The following is a 25652-nucleotide window of genomic DNA, read 5'->3' on the forward strand; positions in this document are numbered from 1 at the left end:
TAATTGACTCTTGAAATTAAATCAAATGTCTTTTGATAACTGCCTTTTATAAGTTTATTTTAAGAACTGACAAAGTTGTTATCTGCTTATGCTAACATTTTTCCATTGAAGTAAATAGAACTTCATTGGTATAAATGACAAGCTTGAGTTGGAGGAATGAGTGAGATGCACTGGATTATTTGTCTTACCAGGAATAAAGTTCTTCTTTAGGAAATAGAATTTCTGTACTCCTAAGTAATGAAAGGAAGAAAAGGGTTTCCACTGGTTATCTGTTGTTGAGAATCTAGTTGGCTTTCAGTAATACCAGTCAGTGCCTCTGTCAATTAATGTGCATTGTAATTATCTGCAGTAGAGGAGCTGATGCATTTCTCAGCTTCGTGTAGTGGTTAGGAGCGCAGCTTGGCATAGGAGTGAGCGGGGGGAGAAATGGCTCACAGCCATTTAAACCGGGGGTCATCAAACCCCCGGTCCGCAGCCCGGTACCGGGCTGCGGAGGCCTCGGTAGTGGGCCGCCGGTGGCCACGCCTGCCTCTCCCCCCCAGTGAGAAGCTCACCAAGCCACGAGAGAAGAGGCTGCCAAAGCAGCCGCTTGGCTCATGGCCTGCTCATAGCTTCTTGCTGCTGGGGGTGGGGGGAAGAGGCAGGCGCAGCCGCCGGCACACTGGCGGACACAAACACGCATGCGTGGAGCTGCTGCACATGCGTGTTAGCACCCTCTGGTGGTGAAAACGCTCATGCGTGGCAGCTCCGTGCATACACGTTTTACAACCAGGAGATGCTAATATGCACGCATGGCGCCCGGGCTGCCGGCTCTTCCTCACCCCCAGAGACGGTCCTCAACCTTCAAAAGGTTGGGGACTGCTGATTTAAACCTTAAAGCTTAGTGATAGATCTGCCTTGCTGTTAGGTTTAAATGTCTGGCAGCCGTTTCAGTCTGATGGTGGGGCAGGTGCACTCATGAGCTGCTAGGCAGAAATGGCTGTGAGCAATTTCACAAGTTTTATTCAGGCCAACTAAGTCCTGAAAAGGCCACGGTGGGCCTTTACAGGGTGGGGTGGGGACACTGGTGGGGACTCTGCTCCTCCCCCTGCCGCCCCAAAAAAGCCCACTGGGGCCTCTCCAGGCCTTGACTGACCTGCTCGGGGAAGGGGTGAAAAGCGCTCGTGGGAACTTTGCTCCTCCCCCTGCCACCCTTTTGAGGAGGGGGAAGCATTGGTGGGTACTCATTTCCTCCCCCAGCTGCCCCAAGCAGCCCTGCCAAGGCCTGGCAAGGCTGCACCCAGAGCTGCTCGGGGTGGCAAGAATGCTGGGGGGGACTGGCTCATCCTTCCCCCCCCCCCAGAAGCACCACCGAGGCCTGGTGAGGCCATGGCTGGGGCTGCTCAGGGCAGGGGCGGGCACTGGTGGGGGCTCCCTCCCTCTTTCCCCCACCTCCAAGGGCCTGCAGACCCAGGCCCTGCACCCTCCCTCTCAGCTCCCGCTTACTGGGTTGGCAATTTTTCCATACGGAAGAAATTGGAGGGGAATGCAGCCAGGGGCAGGATATCCCTCCTGATTTGCCGTTCATTGGACAGCCAATCAGGGAAGGGACATCCGGGACAACCTACCTGATTGGTAGTCTCAATTCCTCCTGCCACCCCCTTCCCTTTCTATTTATATGTCCAAATGTTCAAATTTCAGATTTATTTAACTCTGTGCTGCCGCTTCTAGCCAGCTCGCTCGCAGTGTATAACAACATCATTTAAAAAACAATGTGCTCATTAAATATTAAATAAAAACCCTCTCCCACTCTCCTCACCACCCCAGAGAACTCTTCCCCAACACCTTAACTACACCAGGCCTCCAAGTAACTGTTATCTGTAACCAGAGAAGATGCTGTCAGAGCATGGGGGGGGGGGCTAAATCTTTCTCAGCCTGGCCTCAAACGCTTTGTGGAAGAGGCCCTGCAGAACCAAGACAGTTCCATCAGGACCGTCTGGGAGCTCATTCCACCAGGCAGATAGATCCACCTTATCCCAAGATCAGATCAAGGGTATGGCCAGCTTGATGGGTAGGGACAGTAACAAACTGCGAGATCTTCAGTGTCACCATGGTCGACACCAAGTCTGAGCCAAGACCTGGAGACGTTAACTCTGCATGGACATTGAAGTCCCCCAAAACCGGAAGCCTAGGGAACTTCAGTGTCCAGGTGGTCACTGCCTCCATTAGGCCCAACAAGTCTGTTTTGCTTCCACCCACTTGGAATCGTGTGGGAATGAGGCAGACATATTAAGTGACTTGTAGGTTCTTAAGCCTAACAGCTGATGGGTGGACCTGCCATACTCAGCTAGGTTTAAATGACCCAAACATCTAAACTGGACTAAAGTCCAAGTAATGTTCGGGAGAGGGCTGGCAGGCTTCAGAGAAGAAGGGATTTGGAGAGGTGGCCTTTGGGGACACAAAAGGAGATTCATGGGTATGAATCAGGAACATTGGCAGATCAATGGGGAGGAAATGTGTGTGGGAGCTGTAGTAGGATTGCCAGCCTCTGCTAGAAGTGGGGAATTCCATGCCCCCCACTTCTGATCAGCTGACCAGTGTGTGGCGTTACCAGTCTCAGGCTACATTGCTGGTAACATAAGAATGTTGTCACATTGGTGACAGCCAGGTAACCCTCTGATATTTGGACAAAAGCTCTTTGGTAGAAGCCATTCTTACCAAAGAGTTTTTAACCGGAAGTTACATTGCCCCACGCTTCCTTCTTCTGGTTGCTAGGAGGGACCTGATAAGGCTTGGCTACTGTGAGAGAAAGAGGGAAATATTTTTATATATAGTAGTTATATATCTCTCTTGGAGAGCATGTGGCAGAGGGAGGCTAAAATCACCTGACCAGAAGTGTGTGGGTGAGTCCCAGACCTTAATTTCCTGTCTCTGACTTGTGAGTATGTCTATGTGTCCCATTACAGTAAACTCATATTATCTTATTCTCTAGTTTTAGAATAGACAGAATATTCTTCCTTGTCTAACTGTTAAGGGCAAAACTAACTGAAACTGGATTTCCTGATTAACTCAAAAAGAATGGATTAATATTTGCTTATAGGAGCAGTTGGGGCTCAAGACTAGGAAATGAGCCTCATAATTAACTTGGGAATCCAAATAGCTCACTTTGTCCTAGGAATCTCTTTAAACCTTCTGAATTATTTGTCCTTTATATTGTCACAAACACTGACCACTATTTTTGTGGCTGGAATCTGACATTATCTTAGCAAGGAAGGATTGTTTGCTTGGATTAACTTTCTTGCCAAAGGGTTCCTTGGAGAACTGGTTCTGCTTTTTAAGCCCTATGGGAGAGCGGTATAAAAATCTAAGAAATAAATAATGAATGTTGGCAATTATTTCCTTTGAGTCTGATCAAGCTGTTTTTTTCCCCTTCCTGGCCTTTTGATATCTCTCCTCTGGGTATGCAGGCGATGTGGGTGAGCTTTTAGTTGCCCCTTTCTATTTGCTGGACCAACCTCAGGCCGTAGATAACTATAGGGGATGTAATGTGGATCTTTAAGTAACTCATGAAATGCATGTGTCTTATTGTGCACTTAAAAGGAAATGCATCATTGTTTTTTTGTGAAAGGTTTGAATCTAATCATTTAGCCTATTTATACTCTTGTGGAGATTTTTTCTTTTTTTACTGAAACACTATGTCACCAGATGGGGAGCGGGATACTTACGGTGACACAAACTCTTGTGTTGCTCCCAACCAACTTTATATTGAGGCTTAATGTAGTGCAACTGAGTCACGTTTCATATGCGTGAATAATAAATATTTATTCTTAGAATGATTATGGCCTGTCTTTCCCCCCATAGTGGGTGCTGATCTAAGAACACTGTCCTATAGGAAGAGGATTTCTACAGAGATTGGGTGAGGGTTGCTTAGCAGCAAGATGGACCAGCTTTTTTCTCCCAGGGAGGGCTGAAACCCAAGGCTTTATTTCAGGAGGGAGTGGAGAATTTGAGCACAGAAGGCATTACTGGGAGGAAAAGCCTGTGGAATGAGTAGAATAGTAGAGTAGTAGTGACAGAGAAGGATCCCATGGGCCTCAGATTCACCATATTCATGTGACTTCTGCTGTGAGGGAGGGTTTTTACCCAGGTGGAGGGGAAAGGAGACATTTCCAGTACTTTGAGTTGGAACCAGAGATTTATTTCTCACCCTCCACCCCAACTTTGTGACTATTCAGTCCATTTTGTTAACCCTGTATTTTGTTGATGCTTCCAGGGCTTTACCACTGGATTGTGTGAGCTACTTTGAAAACTTTGTAAATGTTTTCAGTATATGTGGGAATAGGGCAACACTGCTTAGTGGTTCATTTGTAGGGATGGGCATGTACCTAAAAATCCTGGTTTGGTTCAGGATTTGGGGGTACACACAAACTGAACTAAAAATACCTCAAGCTGACCAGTTTGGATCCCTCTTTCTTTCAGCCGTGGCTTGCCATTTCCTTGAAGCTGAGGGAAGCAAAATCTAGGGAAGTCATTTAAATCTAACGGTGTGGTGGGTTAGGCAGCCATTTCACATTCCTTTTTACTTCCCCCAGTGTGGGTAACCAACTAGTGAAATGGCTCGCAACCATCTCTAAATGTTGGTTTTGCTATAGAAAGCAAAATACTCTGTGCAAGATTTCATTGCTTGTATGTAAATTTCTCTTCAGGAAATAATAAGTCCTCATGTTTTGGTCACTAGAATCCTGAGGCCATATCAAGCCTGGTATCAAACTCTTTTCCTAACAAAACATCAACGTTTTTTACATCTCTTAACAGAGTGAAGATATCAAATCTGCAAACTTTCTAGGAAAAAAGAGGCCGTATGTATTAAGCTGAAGGCACCTGTTTAGTAAAATTATGAGGAAAAATGGTTAATGAAAAATAGAGTGAGGTCATGTTCATTCAAGTGTAATATTTAAGGATAGGAGATTATAGCTGCAAGATGTAATTGGTTTAATCGGTTGATTAATCAATTAAAACTATGCTTGATCGGGGATGGCAAATTTTAATCAGTAGGTACTGGGATTTAAGCACATGTGTTTATTTGGCTGGAGTATTTTATTTTTGTGTGGTGCTGTAAAAGCTAATAAGGAAGTGTATAAAGTTTATAATATATACATTTATTCATAATAATTAACTTGTTTAAAAGACAGAAGTAGTAATCAGCTGATAGCCATAAAAGAGACTTTTCATTCCATATTAAGTAATGTTCAAGTTTTAAAAGTTTGTTTTAAATCTAAGGTTTTGTTTTTATTGTGCCAGATGAATGGCAGACATTACTAATAAATGTGCATAGTAAGTTTGAGATTTTTAATAAAACAAAGAAAAGTGCAAAAATAAACATTTGAGACCAACGCAGTATAAGACTTTTCTAAAAATGTTTCAAAAGTACAGCCCCTATTTTTCTCCATAAATAAGCTTACTGTATTTTTTTTCACTGTGTTTCCTTTCAGTGGTTTTTCTAACTTGGCCCTAAACAACTGGTCCAGGTCAAACCAATTTATAGTTCTTGAATTGATAGACTAACAGGAATTGTTTCCCAAACAAAACAGTTTATTTAAACTTCAGAACTGGGTAAGCCTTATCAGAAAGGAATAAATGAAATCTGTTTGGTGAATTGCTGAAAAGATTCAGTAACATGACATTTATATTAGGCATTTTGTATGTGAAAGTGAAATGCACCATTCACAAATCTTTGTATAACTGTTGGACAGTGAGAATATTAGTGTTGGGATTGGAATGTACCTTGATGTATATTCACAAGCTCAGCAGTGATCTTGATTGACTATTTTGCCTGGTATTTCATCCAACTTTGCTACTCATAGGAAGTGGGTGTGTCCCCCCCCACACTTTCTAACAACATCATGTTGTAGTTGTGTGATTTCCAGATTTGCCCAGTTTGCTGTGATGTTATCTAAATCTGCTTTGCTATGATTTTTAAGGAAGATTTTAGCATAGCAGAGGGGTGAGGCTACCATATGGATGGGAAAGTTGGGTTTTCTCCATGTCCCATCTATATTAGCTCCATTTTTCTTGACTCAGTCCTTAAAGTAAACATCTCCCCTCCACCTGTGCTTTTAAAAAACTGTAGTTGATAAATAATTTCAGCATTAGAACAGTTTGTCTATCAGGTCATCTGAATTTCCAGCTTTCATATTTTTAGAAAATTAATCCTCTAGCCCTTTTTGGTGTGGTGATACGCTTTTGTCCTTTTCTCTGTAATTAAAGGGGTTAGAGGTGTTTTCAAAACATGAAAACTGGCAATTTAATTCATAGGACCTAACAGCTAAACTACTATAATATTAAAATAATGTATAATTTGCCTGCTTAAAAAAAAACAGTGATAAAGTCTCCTGGTGGCAGGGGAGAGGAAGAAATAGCAACTGGAAGGTATGGAAATAGGGAAAATTTGGGGAAATGTGTCCTTTGGAAGCCCTATTGCTGCTGAGCTGAATGGCAGCTACCATGGCAATGAGAAAACCACAGATTGTCATTTCTTATCTGTAAAAGATTTGCTACCAATCAGGAATATTATAGAAATGATTTACAGAACTACTGTAAATCACCAGAAGTATTAAAAGCAAGGAATCAATGAAAAGAAAAGAAACCTTGCTGTATCAAACAGCTGTTGTCCTTTATTCTGTTTTTGAATAGTGTCTACAGACCAGAGGACTGAAAGATATGGTTTCCAAATTTGATTTTTTTCTGTCAAAGTGCAGTTGGTTTCTATAATCAGCTGCTTACTTGTTTCTACAAATAATTCTTCATTCAGCAGGCCTACATTTATTTTTAATTTTTATTTATATCATTAAACTTCTATACCACCCCTACTGGTACTTACCTGCTTGGAGCAGTTTACATGATTTAAACACATAATAATAATAATTTATATACCTAAAACAGTTTTTAAAAGTTAAAATTACATCAAACCCAAATCAGCTAAAAATCTTGTCTATCCCCCCCAATCCTACAGGGTGGGTTGTTCTTAGGAAGGGTCCAATTTGGTGGTGTCATTAGTTGTTTACTGGCCCCAACCAAAAGCCTGGTGTGGAAGAGTTACATTCTGCAGGCTCTATGGAACTGGGGAAGTTCCTGTAGGACCTTCAGCTCTTCCAGAATCTCAGAAGGGGCCAGGATTGAAGAGGCTGCAGCCAGACATACTTCTTTAAGACCCAGGGATCACCAGCTGAGAAAATTTCTCTTCAGGGGGTATAGAGTATGTCAGCCAGGGGGTCCCTCAGGTACGCTGGGCCCAGGCTGCATATAACCATTTTACCATTTATCCAAACTTTGAAATTGATCCAGAATTAAATTGGAAGTTAGTGTAGCTACCCAAGAATAGGCCTAATATGGACCCTCCAAGGTGTTCTTGGAGGGCCCATACTGCTGCATTGTGGACCAGTTGCAGTTTCTGGGTCAGTAACAAGGGTAGTCCCGCATAGAGCAAGTTATAGAAGTATAACCTAGAGGTTAGCGTCACATGGATCACAGTGGATAGGTGTTCCGGGACCAGTTAGGGTGCTAATAATCTAGTGCAGGGGTAGTCAAACTACGGTCCTCCAGATGTCCATTGACTACAATTCCCATGAGCCCCTGCCATTAAATCCCGGCAGGTGCTCATGGGAATTGTAGTACATGGACATCTGGAGGACCGTAGTTTGACTACCCCTGATTTAGTGTAATGTAGGCAGGAGTATGGATTTGTATCCAGCTCCATTTCCCCAAGGAACTGAGATATAATCTCCTCCCAATTAGCAGCCCTGAGAAATAATGACTAACCAAAATCAAGGCAATAAGTTATACGGCAAAATAAGAATTTGAAACTTTTCCTGGTCTTAGTCCAGTTCATCAAGTCTCAGCTAGGCACTCTGTAAATTTGCATGACAATGTAGCTAAAAGTAACTAGCAGGAATGTTTCCAGTTCATGAAAGAGGAGTCTGGTCTTATATTAATTCCTAGAATCAAGTAAATAGTCAGGGGCTTTCCGCACTCCTTCAAAATTGCACAATGGTTGCCAATTGAAATCACTACAGTTTTGCCATTATGCACAACGGCGTTGACAATCTGCCACACACCTGAAACCGATCCGCAAAAAGCGCTTCCTTGTAGCGCTTTCAGGGAAATCCCCAAAAATGGATTCACCCTCCGGAAAGCGCAACACTCCTGGAACCAATCTGCAACACTAGCGGGAAAGTTCTGTGCGTTACCATTGTTGTGGTTTCTTCAAAGTCCCTCCCCCTGGCTCTCTCCTCCGATCTTCCGGCGAAGCGATCGCCATTTTTTTTTCTCCGAGCAAGCGGAGATCAACGCACCGGCAAGCCTTCGTTTACCCAGTGAGGCTTCCCCGGCTGCAGTCCCTCCCCAGAGCTCTTTTCAGTCACTAAGCACAAACAACAGAGAAGCCCGTTTGCTGATGTATTTTCCCTTTATTTTTTATACTGTTTTCGGCCGAAAATCGGGCCCGTGAGGGGGGGGGATTTTTTTTTTCACTCGGGGGGAGCGTGGCAACGATGAAACGACAGCTTAAACACACCTGCAAGCTGGATGGGTCTCTCTGTTGTAACGAATCAACACAGATTCGTTGCAACGGGTGTGTGTGTGTTTTTTTAAAAAACTTTCTTAAAGGGAAAGGGGCTGTTTGGGAGCATGCTAACGGCCGCCCATTGGCTGCTTGACAGCCAGATGCGGGACGAGCTTGGCAATAGCGCTTCCTTTCTAGCGATTTTTGCCGAGACCGGAAGCCTGTGGGAAGCGATACAAAACGCAACTGGATTCCACAACAAAGGCAGGTATGCATAATGACGAATTCCACTATTTTAAATGGCGATTTTTCGTTCAGCAAACAATTTGCTACAAGGATCCTGGTGCGGAAAGCCCCTCATTTTCCCTGAGCAGCTGGTGGTACAAAATTGATAGTACCTTTTTTGTTGTTGTTGTTAACACTAGTCTTTAAATTCAGACTTGTAATGAAGATTTCATATTTGATATATTTCACAGTTAAATACAGTTGTGGTTCTAATTTTTGATGCATCTCTTCTGTAAACTTTGTAACATGTCATAGATATGTAGACATCAGAAAATCCTGGTTTGGAATGTCCCCTCTGCCATGAATTTTTCAGCAGCTTTCCATGAGCAACAAGGGGAAATACTAGCAATAGGATTACAAAAATATTATCATTTGCCCTCTGAAGAGCAATAAGCATTCTTTTTCATGTTAGACAAACTGACCATAATTCAGCTGAAATTAAGATTTTAAGTCCTACTGAATTCAGTGAAGATTTATTCAAGGCGTGAGCTTTCGAGTGCAAGCACTCTTCCTCAGACTTGTACTCCAAACCTCTCGCCTTGAATAAATCTTTGTTTAAAGGTGCTACCAGACTCTGATTTTGTTGTGATACTTCAGGCCAATACAGCTACCCATTTGAATGAATTCAGTGAGTTAGTTAAAAGTGCAATGCTGAACTTTGGCAAGTCTTTGTTCTTTTTTGTTGTAACACAGAAGTCTCCCTCTAGTAAACAATGCAAGTTACTATTCATCATACTAATGTTACATTTATTTGGTTTTATAATAACATTAGAAGAGGTAACCATAATCTCTTAGTTCTTCCTACAGTATTCATTTAATAATCATTTGTAAGAAAATACCAAGGGATGGTTTCCCTTTGTTGTGGCAGTATTAAAAATTTTGCCATCTGTGTTTAACTTTGTAGTGTTGTATTTGAATAATGGAGGCCATTTAAAGCAGGGGAATGATATCTGAAAGTTGCTTAACTTGTCTAGAATATTGATTCAAGAATGGATATGTATTTGCATTGCCAGACTATATGCCAGTGTTTTGGCTGAATTCCTGTCTCTTTATCAAATTGTGCAGACAGGTGGATCTTTTCTCTAGTTCAACATCAGAAGCTCTCAAAGCATTTCCAGATATATAGTGATTTGTGGCTATTTGGTATTCTGAATCAGAATCTGGCATTAACTCTGAACTGTGATGTGGATTTTATAGAAAAATATAAACCTGAGAATTATCCATTAAAAATTTCCAATATCCCAAATAGAGAGTGGTTTGATTTTGATTGATTTTACTATATACATTATTTGGTATATGAAAATTTGCAAGTACTCTGATTATTTTATGTTCAAAAACAATATTGATCTGAAATATAATATGGGGGGGGATCATATGTGGTTTAAGTACTATCACTAAAAATTATGAAGTTGAAGTTGTGTGCAGAAAACTAACTCCCTACCTGATTGGCCCTCCCTAAGGGTGTGTTGCCAGTAGGGAGAGAGCACTCTGCCAATGAGGACAAATCAGTTCAAATTGTACTCTGCCGTTGAGGGCCAATCTGTTCAAATTACATGCAGGGAAAGAGCACTGTCCCAATGTGAGCCAATCCACAAAATTGCATGCAGACAACTAACTCACTGCCTGATTGGACCTCCTTAGGAGTGTGCCACCAATCGGGAGAGAGCAGTCTCCTAATTAGGGCCAATTTTGGGGCTTATCTGTCTTCTTCTTGCTGCTTGCTGGTTGGAAGAGGTGATGGCCACTCTGAAAGGCCCGTGCTCTTCCCACTCTCAATCTTGCACTTGCAAAAGAGGGAAGCCAGCTGCTTCCTTTGTCTCCTATGCTAGTCTCAGGTTTTGGCTGTCTGCTGGAAAGAAGCACAGACAAGCTGGCACGAGAAGACAGAGAAAAATCAATATTTCAAAACCAGTATGCCAAAGGACAGACAGAATGCAATGAATGTGTTAACTCAGTCCAGGGAGTAAAGTGTTCTTTCAGGTAGTCCAAGGGCATCAGCAGAAGGAGCAGTTCCGCAACCCAGGCCTCCCAGCCTCACAGTTAATAAAGGCTGTCAGCAGCCTCTCAATCCTCACTTTGTGATGATTCACAGTCTTCTTCAGTCAGTAACTGTCTTGCTAACTTGATGGGGTGCCTTTTAGACTGGAGCTTGCTTCCAGCATTGCTAAATTGGCTCAGGTGAGCCAGGTGGGCTGACAAGGCAGAGAGCTGCAGCTGGAGGCTGAGAAGAGGAATGAAGAGCCCCTACAATAACTTTGGCTGGTTGTCTACAGCAGTGGTCCCCAACCTTTATTAGGCTGGGGACCGGCAGGGCATCGGGCCGCGCCCGCGGGGACCGCGCCCGCACGGGCCACGCCCACGCTTCGGGCCGCGCCCACGCATCGAGCTGCGCCCGGCCGCGCCCGCAAGCCGCGCCCGCGGATTGGGCCGCGCCCGCGAGCCACACCCGCGGATCGGGCCGCACCCACGGGCCATGCCCGCGGATCGGGCCGCACGGGTGCGGCCTGCACGGGCGCAGCCCGGCCCCGATTCCCTCTCCCCGCCCTGCCACAGTAAGAAGCTTCCCAGACCGCAAGCTTGCGGCCTGGGAAGTTTTTTACTGCGGAGGGGGGGCGGGGAGAGGGAGCCGCGGCCCGGCGCCATGGCCTTCGCGGCCCGACACCGGATTGCGGCCCGCAGGTTGGGGACCACTGGTCTACAGCTTCATTTTTTCCTGCTGGTCAGAGTTTCCTGCCTGTTGAACATCTGACTGGGCTAGGAGCTCCTGGCAAGACTTCGCCTCTGAGGAGTCCTCACTATCAGGACCTGGGCTCACAACACTTCCCCATGGCCCTGCAGTTGGCCATTTGAGCACTCTTTGCTTTTCCTTACCCTCCTTTTCCTCAGAGGGGCTGGGGGGGGGATCAAACAGCCTTCTCTAGCCAGTCTGACCTTTTGGAGATGTGGGGTAGGTGGGAAGGAGGCAGCCCATCCACTATGGTCTTCCCTGAACAGCCTGGATTTTGGAAGATGTTGGGTGGGACAAAGCTTGCCCTCCCACAACTTTCCCTGTTTGGCCTGGCCCTTGGGAGATGGGGTGGTGGGGAGGAGGCAGCCCACCATCCACAGCCTTCCCTGAGCAGCCTGGTTTTGGGGAGATATGGGGATGGGTGGGAAAGGGCCAGTCCACCCTGTAGCAGATCACCCCTCCATAGCCTACCCAACCTTGCCTTTGAAAGATGTGAGGTTTGATGGGACGGTGGGGACCTGTTGTCTCAGGGCTCCTGAGACTAGACTCTATTACTCTTTAACCACTAGTTCTTAGGATCGAGTTGGGAGCAGGGGGTTGGGTGGGAAAAATTCAAAGTTTTATGTGGACATTTGTATTGGAACACAGAATTTTTAAGAATTGCATGTGCTCAACATTGTTAATGCTTTAGGATACTTTGGGCTGATCCTGCGTTGAGCAGGGAGTTGGCTAGATAGCCTGTGTAGCCCCTTCCAACTTTATGATTCTGTAATCTATCCAAGCCCCAAGTGCCAGGAAAAGGGGCAGAATTTTAAAAAAGCAAATAAAGATAGACAATTCCCTTACACTTTTTAAGTGTAAAGAGAAAAACAAAGGCATCAAAAACTGTTGACCTGCTAATTTTCGTACATTCACAGAACTGTGCATCATACATCATGGAGATGGTTTTTCACCCATTTATGTCCACACAATGAAATCTTTTCCATAGAAGTTGTTACTGGGGACACATAAGTCTCACCATCTCTTAGTATGACACTTGTTAGTTTCATGTGAGATTGGACAACATCCTTCCACCAAATCAGACAAGATATGTAAATAACGTTAGTTTTGGTTTTGACATGATCTATATATCAAATCTGGTGAATTCCTAGCTTGGTTTTTAAATTGGATTATTATATGGACTTCTCCTTCTATCTACTCACTTGCAAATTAACAGTTCAGTTCTTTGGGAAAATCACATGAGAAACCAACAACGTTAAAACTACCAGAGTTGCATGATATTGCATTGGCAGTGGCATTTATCCATTGTTGTTGATTTTTATGATACAGTGAATCTTAAGCACTGGAGAATTCTGCGCAGAACAATAAAACGCTGAAAATATTTCCTTCTCATATCTCTGGTTTGAGATCCTTGAAAGAGGACCTTTGCTTTTCTTAGGTTCTTCTTGTTGCAGTGTCAGGTTTACTGTTAACACCATAGTTTTCCAGCTGGGGGTCCAGGGACTCCCAGGGGTCCATGAGGCACCTAGAAGGGATCCGTGACTTTCCCCTCCTCAGCAAGAAAGATGAGGAAGTGACACCTGCTCAGAAAGCCAGGTGCCACCCCACCGAGACTTAAAGTAAATCTGATAGTTCACGAGGGTGTCCACAGAAGCTGAGCAATACAACCATCCAGGCAGGCAGCTGCAACTGCTGCTACCGTCCCCGGCTTGTCTGCCCGCCCACCCCATTGCTTGCTCCCTCCCTCTGCTGTCTACGAGGTGTGTCCCAACACCCCTCCATCTTCCTTCCCCCCCCATACTGCCAGGAGCAGCCTCTGCAACTCACAAGGAAATAGCCCCCTTCCAGGAGGGAGAGATGGAAGAAAGGGTGCAAGGGGGAGCCAAATGATGACAGAGCACTGAAGACAAGAGACACTTAGACAGATCGATATCCTTCCCCCCGCCCCCCAAGCCAAGAGACAAGAGGTTGTGAAAGCCGTACTTTTGTTACCCTAGGAATCCCCCCCCCGCTCCCCTTTCCCACACCCTGCTTGCCAGAAGCAAAGCAGCAGCTGCAGCCTCCAGGTGGGAGATGAACTAGAGTAGCCCCTGGTCCCCTACCAGCTTTTCCCCTCCTGCTTTAATGGGCATCATCAAGAGGTTGGGATGCAGGTTTTCTCAACAAGGATCGAAGACCTTCCTTATTTGGGAGGAATAGAATTAATTTGTTGCTACACAGAGTCAGGAAATGGCAAAACCTTTTGCTTTGAAAACCGCATGAGGGCTCAGCATAAGTCTATAGTAACTTGATGGCCCTTTCCTCCACCAATCTAGATCCTAGCTTAACACTGTAACCACTCGATTACTGATTGATTGCTGAAATGAGCATCTTCAAATGAGTATTGAATTGATGGTAGATTGTTCTGCACCCCTGAACTGAAGGACCGTGAGGCTGTGAACCAGTCCTTTACCTGAACTTGGCATATGCTCCCTTGAACATGACTCCAAGGTCTCTGATCTCAGAATTTTCAGCAGGCAACCCAATATGGAAAGGAATTCCATAAATGGAGAAAGTTTGAAAATCAACTCTGTAGGCAAACAAATGATTAGCTACTGTAATATGAACTGTGTGTTATTAGCCTGTGAAAAGCTGCCAATGTGTAGTATTGTCCCCACACCTGCTAAAATGATGAAGGAATTTACACTGTACAGTTCCTGTTTACTGTATCAGTTTTACTAGCATGTAGCAGACTGCAGCACCATGAAAGCATAGCTGGTTTGTACAGGTGTTATTTTAATATGCAAGATAAGGAGTATGATATGGGAGTTGTTAAGAACAATTGTTCTAATTCAAATATTAGACTTCGTCTTTAAAACACACCCCAAAAGAAAACAGTTCCATCTATTTAAATGCAAAAGACACAGCAAACTGGTGGACTTTTCTTTCTTGACTTATGTTTCTGAGTTTTCTGTTTTTCAGTTTTGACTATACCAGCTATTTCACAGGTGTAAAGAACTCTGGATTCATCAGATTTCATGAATTGCTTCAGTAGTGCTAAAATACTCAGAAACTGAAATCTCAGAAACTGGTGACAAAGGTATTATATAGAGCTATTATTTTGTCATAGTCCCTTCTTTCTCTTTCAAGATGACTTGGAGTCATCCCAAGCTTATATGTTGTTTTATTTTCTTCCTTTAATAGTACTGTGAGGTAGGTCAGGCTGAGAGAACAACTTGCCCAAGGACTTCGAGGGAGCTTCATGGCTAAGTGGGGATTTAGGATCAGTTTCTACGAGTATAGCAGTCTTCTCATTACACTGGCTTGATTCTGGTTATTCTACTTTGAAAAGAAAGAGGCAATGATATCCTCCTCAGTTAACTTCATATATAAACCAGAGGTATCAGACCTTAGTGGGTATCAGATTGCAAGACAGTTCAGGACCTACCTTTGCAGACCTACTTGATATTTATATTGTTGGCCAAGTGTGGGAAAATAAAGTAATCGCTAGCAATTTTCCTGCTTTATCATTGCTTTTGTTTGTGAAATTCATGTACACATCTTTTAGAAGATAAGGGATGCAATGGGACATATATTTCCCACCTTCCCGACAGCAGGAGATTTTTTTAATGGCTGCTTGGCTGATGATGTGACATCACTTCTGGGGTCAACAAGGAAGTGATGTCACATTTCTCTAGGAATTGCCAGAAACTTGGGTCTCCATGATACTGTATTCACTACATGCCCCTCAGTTACAGTTGCTCACTTCTGCAAGCCTTACTACCCTCTGGATTTTTCTGTGGGGACGTTTTGAAGAGGCAAGTAAGGATTACTGTACTGAGTGCCCCTCTTCTCATACATATGTAGCTGTCCCATTATCCTTTGGAGCAGGAAATGCAGGAAAAAACCATACAAGCAAAAGGAGAAAGGTTTATGTATGCAGGAGGGTGTGTAAATAAGGAGGGGATCCTTCCCTGGTCAGCCAGCCTTCTTTTTTCGATATGTATCGGTCACCGAAGAGATCCAGGTGCACTTTTCTAGGTAACAGATTTGGTCTTTGGAGCACAAATAAACTGTATCTCAGACTTCCTCCAATAAACAGTATTTCTATTCAGACATCTTCACTTTCAGTAACCTGCCCCCATGTGTTTTTATATAACAGCGCCCAACTTTTATGGAACACCTGCATCATTATTGGAAATGACTGGGAGTGCCTGCAAGTGCATATTGCAAGGGACAATTTGGCAGACAAGTGAAGCTTGATCTTCTCATCTAACTACCCTTGATAACTTCACAAAGAGCCCTAGAGTTCCTCAGCACACAGTCTGGAAACTTCTGGCCTGAGCAAATCATAATACAACGAATTTGAGTGATTTACAAAAAGAAGCAGAAATGTTTCAACTGGAGCTATAGATAACTTGAATAGCAAATAGTTACGTAGCTCAACGGGGTAATGGTTTGTGTTGTTTAAAGAATCGACATATAAAGAAACTAGACTGCATGAACATTAAACTCATTTTGTGTCAAAGTGGTATCCGTCTTGACATTTGATTTCTGTCCCCAGCGACCATTGTTTTGAGATATAAAGTAGCAGGAAAGAGTATGTGCCATGGAGCAATTTTACTACCACTGTTCAAGGAAATTGAAAAGGCCTTTAACAACAGTATTTCCAGAGAAAAGTTAGGAGGTGAAAACATCGATATTCATCTCACTTCTGAAGGATTTCAGCCGCATAAAAACTCCAGGAAAGGTGGAAAGCATAAAACTGACATTTGAACAAATAAAATGATTTATACCACCTCCAGAATTTTAGGTTGGGAAGGGGTTTAAAACTTGGGGGGAATGCAGCTAGACTGTTAGAAGTGCTTTCTTTTAATAGTATTTCCCAGTTGTATAGTCTTCTTTCAGTATTTCAAGGTTAAATATATTTGCATTTTAGTGTGGTTTTAATAAGGATCTGTAGGAAAGTTTTTTGTTCTTTGCAACTCGTTTTTATATATTGATCAGAATGCTTTCACGTTTGATTCTGTTTCAGCCTACATGAACTGAAGCAACAAAATGTCAGGAGAAAAATTATAGCAGCAAAAGTAAATCAATAAGCTGTAGCTTTTACACAGTTCCTGATCTTCATGTAAATTTTACTTCGTGTCTTAGAAGGGCAAATTTGACAAAAAAAAAGATTTATCATAAGTTAGAAAAAGCAATGTGTTCGGCATATTTTATTTATCACACTATAACAACTGTGAATCCATTTACAGTGCAATCCCCCTTCTGAGCCCATTGAATTCAATTAATTTAGAAGGGTACAAGTTGTATTTGTTTCTTGCATTGTAATCCTAAGCAGACTTACTTTAGGATAAGTTCTATTATGAGCAATGTGTCACTTCTCTGTAATACCACATAAGTTCAGGCTGCACAGAACCTTAATTTAGCATCATTTTATTCACAAAGTTGACAGTGAACATGTATGGTTTGGGCCAAAAGTTTCTGCCTCTCTCTATATTTAATTGGGAGTAGCCCCAGTAATTACGAAGGGCATACACTCAAATAAAAATGTAAGCTATTGGACTCTTAAGTAGAAATCCTACTTACATTTACATTGAAGTGAGTCCTTTTAGTTCATTGGAACTATCTTACATTAATGATTGGATTAGAATTCTGTTAGCACTGCCCAAAAATCACTATTCACCATAGCAGTTCCTTCTAGAATGGTTTTACTAAATATGAGTTGCAATTATACCAAAATTACCATAGGGCAGATATTGCAGTTCTTAGGGTGTTGAATAAGAATATCTGTTGTAAAAGAAGATAAGTGGTATTCTTATTTCTGTCTTATTTCTGACTAGGGATGGCCATGAAATGGGGCACAGACCAAATTTTCACATGAAAATGCCCCAGTTCAACCCCCCTCCCCCCAATCTATCAGAATACCTTCATTGGTATAAAGAATTGACAGAACTTTCACAGACTCTTGTCTGGTTCACTTTGGTGGTTTTGCTGGTAGCCATTTTAGGCTGATAGCAGATGGGTATGAACATCCTACTGTCAGCCTAAAATGGCTGCAAGACATTTCAATGCAGTTTGCTTTCCCCCACTTCCAATGGAAGGGAATGGAATTGACACTGCTGATCCCGGGTAGGCTCCCTTTGCAGTTTAAACTGAGCTGTAAATGGAGCCAGCCCTAGCCCAGGTGGTGAACTGTTAGCTCCAGTCATCTGGCAGCCCAGCAGACCCTGTCAAATAGCTGATCCTGCAGAGAGACTCAGTGAACTCTCTGCAGGATCAGCTGTTTTTTTGGACTCTATTGGTGGTCCAGGAACAAAAGTCTCCTAGGAGCCCAGTCTGAGTGAGGAGGGAAACATGTCTTCCACACACACACTCAAAATGGGGAGACAGCTTCTGCTCCCAGAAGCCATTTTAGTGTGTCATTTAGCTTTTCTCTGTTTCTAAGGAGGGAGAGGTAAAACAGACCAGGATGAACTGGACTGTTTTGTTTCAGGGGATTGAATCATCTGAATTCAGGGGTTTGGGAACACCTCGACCCATGAACCACAATGTAATTTTCCAGTTTATGCCCACCATTATTTCTGACACTTAACATGATTCTTTTACCAATCTATTGTAACTTCCAAGTTGATTTGTACCTTCTGGTTCAAAAGGAACACTAACAATGGTTTGGTGCAATGTAAATGAGCTTTGGGCTCAACCCTCATATGTTCTGGTGTTATGCCTTATTATCTGGTTGCTTATTTGAACATAGATGCTGTCTCTGTTGAATAATTATCACCTGTGAAAAGAGAGAAAGGAATAAGAAATACCTTTCTGTCATTTAGCCAGATTAGAATTTACAATATAATCCAGTCCATATATACTCAGAAATAAGCCCCAGAGAGTTAAATGGGACTTGCGGGTCATTCAAGTAAATGCGTATAGGATTTTATGTATTTACATGGGTAAAAGATCCACTGCATTCAGCGGAACTTTGAAGTGGGTATATATGAGATTGGGGATTGCCCCAGAATCTTGTTGATTTTAACTACCCAAGGATATGTTTAATTTCTCAAGCTATTCCATGGTCTGTTCTTACATGCAGTGCTAAGTACTATGTTAATGTTCTCTTCTGATGAATACTCATTTGTAAATTTACCCATAATTAAGATGCTCATCACTGAATGTTTCTATGCCACATTATCTATTTATTTAGTGTGGCCTTCAAAACAAAGTTCCATCCTTTCCCCAACAAGCATAGGATGGTGGACTCCTCCCTTCCATTTTATCCTCAGAATGGAAATAAAAATGTTTTATGTAAACCGCCCAGAGCCGTAGTGAAGGGCGGTATAAGAATATAAATATAAATAAATAAATAAAAGGTTGAAAGGGTTGTATGACTAGCCCAAGGTTACCCAGCAAGGTTCATGGCAGAGTGGAGACTTGAATATGGGCTTCCACAATCCTAGCCCAACACTCTGACCAGTCCAGCACTAGCTACTGTACTGCAATGATCTTATGTGAATAAGCACCCAAGCTCCTATACACACACACACACACACACACACACACATATAAATTTCATCCTTCCCTATAGAAAACAACCTGCACTTACACAGATTATATCCCTGTTTACTCTTGCCTAGGCTCTCTCTTAATCATGTATCACTCTTGTTCTTGTGTTATTTTGTAAAGCTTGTTTATATGGTATGTAATAATGGTGCTATATATAAATAATAAGAGGAAAGGTTGCACACAATAATAAGATTTAATTGCATGGAATTTTATACAGGTCATTCGAAAGTGTGATTGGAAGCAATGGAAGAGCAATCCCAAGGAATGCCAGGCCCTCCTGTTCCTCAATTTCAGCCACAGGTAGGATATTCTAAGGACAGGAAGTCAAGGGTTGCATTAAGATAATGTTCTGATATCAAACAGTGTGTTTAAAAAGACACTTCTATTTTTTCATCTCTGTTTCACACACCCAGGAAAGGTGCTGTGAATTTTAGGCTTTTCAATCTTCTTTGTTGGAACTAGCCTTTTTTGGAATTTTATATTGATCCTCCAGATGATTTACTTTTTCTAGAACTAAAATGACACAGATAGATGACAAAATATAATGAATCTAGAGGGTTCTGTTGGACAGAATAAAACAGTTAAAGTTAAGGTATTCTTCGGGGAGTGGGGATAGTTTCATTGAAGGGAATGGAAATAATCCTGAACAAGGGAGTGGAAATAATCATGAACATAGTATTGCTTTTTATAATCTGAACCGTTATGAAAGGAAATGAACTCTGGGGAATGGTAGAGGACACGAAGGCCTGGAGGATCATTGTCCATGGGATCGCAATGGGTCGGACACGACTTCGCAACTAACAACAACAACAAACTCTGAGGCACTACTGAGGCTGCTGAAATAGTGTGTCCAAACTTCTTTGTCTTAAATTGTGACCCAGAGCATTCCCTTGTCCTCTGTTTGCTAGTGGGTGACTGCCCCCTCCGAACAAATGCAAAATAATTTCAGAATCAATTATTTTTAAGCTCATTAATATGTGTTAATTTTGTTACATTTATATCCTGCCTTTCTTCAGTCATGAAATTCACCTGGGTTTCTGTGGTGTTCCCCAGACTTGCTTATTAGCTTCAACGGGCTTGCTGCCCTATGTATCTTTAAACCTTGCTAAGGGTAGATCTCTCATCACCCTCTGATCTTTCATGGAACTCTCAGCCTGGCGTTGGAACTCTTGCTGGCTGATGAGGGTGACATCACTTGTTTGATTATTCCTTAATACCATAGTTGGAAAATAGAGGTTGGAATCTGGAGTACACAGAATCAGCAGTAAAATCTTATGGTGGGAAGGGAGCCAGGTTTCAGTAGCAAGGTTTTTTTTAATTATGTTATTCTGATGCAATACAGATCTCTGGAACATGTAAATGTATATGTAATTACATGGGAATGCTACTAAGTTACCACTTTTTTCCTATTGACAGAACTTGCACTAAGGGGCAATGTGTCATAAGTTAGTCATTGCAGAATGGTGCAGCTATGAATAAATGAAAGAATGGTTGCTTCTTGGACTTCTGCATTTATAACAGTGTGCTTGTTACTCTTATGTCTGTATAATCTCTAAGGTGCTAAAAGCAGGGGTCACCCTTTTGGGGGGAGGGAGTTGGTCTAATTGACATCTCTCCTGCATTGCATCCCTTGCTAAGGATCCCCTGATTCTTGGGAGCAGCTTTCTGGGTTGGAAGATGGAATGATTTGTCTTGCCAGCAGAGCTCCATTTATGACTCTTTGAATCCAGTCCTCATGTAAAAATCTTTCACATTAGTTAAACCTCATAAAGTTAAAGCACACTTAATTCCTCCCTCAAAAATACTCAAAAAGTTAACATCCCTGTCACTCTGTTTAACAAGTCCAATATGGTAAATCAAAACTGAATGTACCTCAGTTTTTATTCTTCTCTTCCCCCAAGGATTTCAGAGTTGGAAATAGTTTTTTTCCTTCTTCATTATATCCTTAAGACAGTCCCATGAGACTGAGAGAGAGAAAAAAAGGAGCTAGCTGAAAGTCATACAGTGAACCCTATGGTTGAGTGAGGATTTCAACTTGGGTCTCCTAAGCCCTTGCCCAGTGTTCTGACCTCTATATCATACTGGCTGCTATGAATCAATTTAAAGCATGAGACATTTTTCAGAAGATCCACATCAGTCTTTCTACGAGTAAGAAAGATGGTGCGGATGTCAGTGTTCATGGATCTGGGTACACAAGTTGTAGTTGGAAATGATTTAGATGGCATGCAGCAGTCATGTTTTGCTGCTTCTATTACCATAGTGTGCTGCCTTTTCATGTGAAGGAAAGGAGTATGCAGTGGACATGGTTGTTTAGCCAATTATGACTTCCTGGTGAGTGACCACAGCTTGTTCTGAAGAGTTAATAGGTGCATGCTTTAGAGGTATGGGTGGCAAAATACTGATGCATATTTCCCTCTTAAATTGAGTTTGCAAGCTTACTTCAAAGTTGCTAGCATTAACTATGGTTATCACTGATGCAGATAACCATGTTATCACTGATGCAGCCATGGTTGAGGATGACATGGCAAAGAAGGGAGAAATTCACACTAAAGCAGGAAGGGAGAAGGACAGCATGTGGCTGGCTTGTGATTTGCAAATCCTAGCTGGATGGAGCCAGTATTATGTTTGTACTAAGTATGAGATAGCATTGATGTCCTAGAGAAACATCAATATATAGATGACAGTTTATAGAAATCACCCTAGCTTACATGTGCAAGTCCCTGCTGATTTTTTTTAAATGTGATAGCCAAAATGCAGCCTGACGATGACTAAAATGTACTGTAATATGTTCTCTGACCTACCAATGGCCCAATTATGTGCAAGCCTGTTCCTTTTCCAAACTGCATTGTGGCTGGGAGGGAGACCTGGGTAATAGTTGGAGATGTGCAGCTATGTTGCTTCTCATGTCAGGTCTCCACGTTGAAATTGTATGACAGGACAAGGGAGCGGATGAGACAAGCTGTCAGTCAGCCACACTGCCCTTTGAAGAAAGGCCATTGGGGGTGGGGGGAAGGTGCTGCAAATGGGCTGTGAAGTTTACATACACTGCCCACTGTTAAACAGATTACCTCTAATGAAGTGTCTAATGCTCAGGCCATATCAGCCTAATCCTTGGTGGCAGTTCATCCCTCAACTGCCAAAAAAACACCGCCCTCTGGCCCTCTCTCGCCACTCTGGCCGCCAAACACAGGGAGGTGCCTGGTCTTAATAAAGCCAGACAGTGTGTGATCTGACATGCAAATGTAGGTCATTGCATATGTAAATGTGTGATTACAAACCTGCATGCCAAAACACATTAGTGAGACTTTGCTCTCAGCATGCGGTTGTCACACTGCCTTAGTAGTTCACGCTAATGTTTGTCAAGTTAGTGTGCAGACACAGGATGCAATTCCCAATTCAAATTTTGAAATATATGCTGGCTTCAAAAAGGGGGGGGGGGGGGAAATCACACACACCCCAGCATAATGAAGCCACATTCTGCATCTCTGTAACATGAGCATTTGAATAATGAGAGAACTCCCCAAGTTTCTGTATTTTCACTACAAACACTACAGATCACCTCATTAAGCCTGCATAGGTTCCTTTTGAATTTACATCATTGAATCTGTGCAATGCCATCTCTATCAAAGCAGTTACGTATTCAGGCACTGGTGGTTCTACTGAATATTCATTTATTTTTGGTTGTGTGATGGAGAGCTTCAGAGAGCCAAAAGCTTAGACATATTTCCAGTATCCATTACATTTCAAAGAGGACCAGTTGCATACTTCAAGGGTTCTCGAATCACTGCTGTTTGTGCTTTTAAATTCTAACACAAAGGCAAGACATGACAAAATTGTTGCCGTTTTGCAAATCCTTAATAAAAGTAGATGTTGCTTGTATTGGGGTTTATAAAATCTTCAGGCTGCTGAAGAGAAAGCAATCTAAGAGCGTCAGTGACTTTCAGTTTACCCCTTACAACACTTATCCTTCTGTCCAAAGAATAATGCTAGTTGTACATTGTGTGACTGTTGTGATGTATGCCATATCTTAGAATAGTAACAGATAGAATTAAGAACTGAGCAAAAGGATGGATCTTATTGTGGTGCTGGAGTACTTTGCCTCGAGAATCCTTGACTATTTGTAATATATGTATGTTTACTAAATACTAGGAGTTTTTTGCATTAATGCTCTTTTTTCTCTAAGAGCCACAATAAATCGGCTGAGAAGTCACACTGAAAATACACAGAGTCATGTAATATGCCTCCTGATAGATGCAGATATTTATTAAGACTAGCAATTTCAGGAGACATTATGACTGACCTAAATAGCAGGAATATCTTGTTATTAAACCAGAAAGGAATAAGCAATATTGATGGTCGCATAATAAATTTTTATTTGATAATTCATCTGCAGTAAGGCGCTAGCAGAAGATGAGGTATTGTTGGTCAGAGCAGTTTAATGATTATCATCACCTCCCCTAAAATCCTGAAGGGGGCTACCTGCTACTGATTTCTCTGAATGGCTCAGTCGACTGGAATTCAGGCCTTAGTTTGAGACTCAGTCCTAAGAGAAGATGCTTCCCACTATTATCATTTACTTGTTTGTGTGATTTGAAGAAATATAAATGTATCTCAACACGTCTCTGTATTGGCTTCAGAGGCCACTACCTCAATTACGAGGAGAAGCCTCCCCATTGGACATCCAGTTTTCCCACTGCAGGCAGGAGAGTCTTATCTTATCATCGGCTCTCCTGTCCCCTGACTCCCAATGGTTGGGTCTCCATCTCCTTCTCTGACACTTAACCCAGGGAATCCGAACTTGATGAGCCCCTGGGGTAGAAGAAGAAGAGTTGGTTCTTATATGGCACTTTTCTCTACCCGAAGGAGTCTCAAAGCGGCTTACAGTTGCCTTCCCTTTCCTCTCCCCACAACAGACACCCTCTGTGAGGTAGGTGAGGCTGTCAGAGGCCTGATATTACTATCCAGTCAGAACAGCTTTTTCAGTTTTGTGGCGAGCCCAAGGTCACCCAGCTGGCTGTGTGTGGGGGAGCAGGGAATCAAACCCGGCTTGCCAGATTAGAAGTTCATGCTCCCAACAACTATCTAAGCTGCTGGGGAAACGCCATAGGAGATGGTAGAAGGTATCTGGGAAGTATCTTTACTATTAGTCTACTCTCCTCCCTCTCCCAACAATTTCTAGTTTGAGTTTAAATACCATACCTGGCCACTGGACCAACTGGGCCTTGAACTGTAAAATAATGTTCTTCATGTTTCCCAACACGCACATGCTGGACTTTGTATGTGTAGATTTGTTATGTTCATGTTATTAAAGTTAATGAAAGTGAATGAAATGAACAGATTGCTGTGGAGGGGTGTGATGATTGCACATTGTCCACTGTCCACTATATAACATAAAACGTCTGCCATGAAATTAAGTTTTTGAATCTTTGCAGAAAGCCTTGCGACCTGACATGGGCTACAATACTTTAGCCAACTTTCGAATAGAGAAGAAGATTGGCCGTGGACAATTCAGTGAAGTTTACAGAGCCACGTGCTTGTTGGACGGTGTGCCAGTAGCCTTAAAAAAGGTGCAGGTAAGGATCTGCAGAGTGGTATGTATGCATGAAGAATTCAGCTACAGGCTTTGTTGGGTTGATGAACTACACTTGTACATAAATAAGGGCACTGGGGTGGTGAGGAGAACAGTATAGAAGCCCACTATACTAGGCTTCAGTGTCACATTCTGATTTTGTTTTACTGCTGTTTGGTATACTCAGGATTTGGTTGTTTTTCTGTTGCTGAATAGCTTTATGTTAATTTTAGAGGCTTGGAGCCTCAGTAATGTGACCAGTTGTGCTAGAGAAAAACAGATTTTCCATCTTCCTTTGCTCACTGCAACCTTTTGCAGTCTCTAAAATTGTGGGTCTGCAGCTCATTGGACCTGAAGGAATAGTGAGGGGAGCAAACTGCAAGTTTTCCTCAGGACAATGGAGGTAGCAAAAATGATCACTCTTCATTCACAGATGCTGTCGGGGAAGTGGCCACTGCATTTCACTTGAGGGGCAAAGCTGTATTGTAGCATTTTTTGTTGTACCCTGCTTTAAGTGCTTTTAAGTACAAGGGTGAGGTAAATTTTTATAACTACACTAGAGACAAAGTCCATTGCACACAAGAATACAACGGCACTAGGATTCACACCTGCACTGTGGGCTTCCTGGGGGCAGGCAATATGGCAAAAGCACTTGCCCACCGTTAGACTCTTGAGGCCCCACCTCCAAACCTCCCCACATCTTCCAAAGTCGGGTCCAGAAAGGCCACAGGGGGTTGGGCTGCCTTCTTCATACCCACCCCCATCTCCCAAAGGGTCTCCTTCCACCTACACCCTCCACACTTCCCAAAGGCTGGGCCAGACAGTGGGGGCTGCCTCTTTCCCATCCCCTCCCCCACATGTCCCAAAGGCCAAGCTGGGAGGAAAAGGTCAGTGGGGGAGTGCTGCCTCTTTCCTGCCCACCCCCCACATCCTGTAAAGACCAGTCTGCTGGGTGAAGATCATAGGGGATGCAATACCTCTTTCCCATC

The 25652-nt window shown here is 42.8% G+C and overlaps 1 protein-coding gene across 4 annotated transcripts in view; it reads left to right on the forward strand.

Moving 5' to 3' along the window:
* NEK7 (NIMA related kinase 7) overlaps positions 1–25652 on the forward strand; it is a 78137-nt gene that overhangs the window by 12572 nt on the left and 39913 nt on the right. For 3 of the 4 annotated variants that reach the window (XM_077332759.1, XM_077332756.1, XM_077332757.1), the window contains 2 exons: positions 19312–19394; positions 24527–24667. In XM_077332759.1, coding sequence (XP_077188874.1) covers positions 19338–19394; positions 24527–24667 — 198 coding nt within the window. In that variant the 5' untranslated portion in view covers positions 19312–19337. The remainder of the gene's footprint in view (positions 1–19311; positions 19395–24526; positions 24668–25652) is intronic. The other variant, XM_077332758.1, reaches the window with a different exon arrangement.

This window comes from Paroedura picta, chromosome 4 (genome assembly GCF_049243985.1).
Source record: "Paroedura picta isolate Pp20150507F chromosome 4, Ppicta_v3.0, whole genome shotgun sequence".
NCBI lineage: Eukaryota > Metazoa > Chordata > Lepidosauria > Squamata > Gekkonidae > Paroedura > Paroedura picta.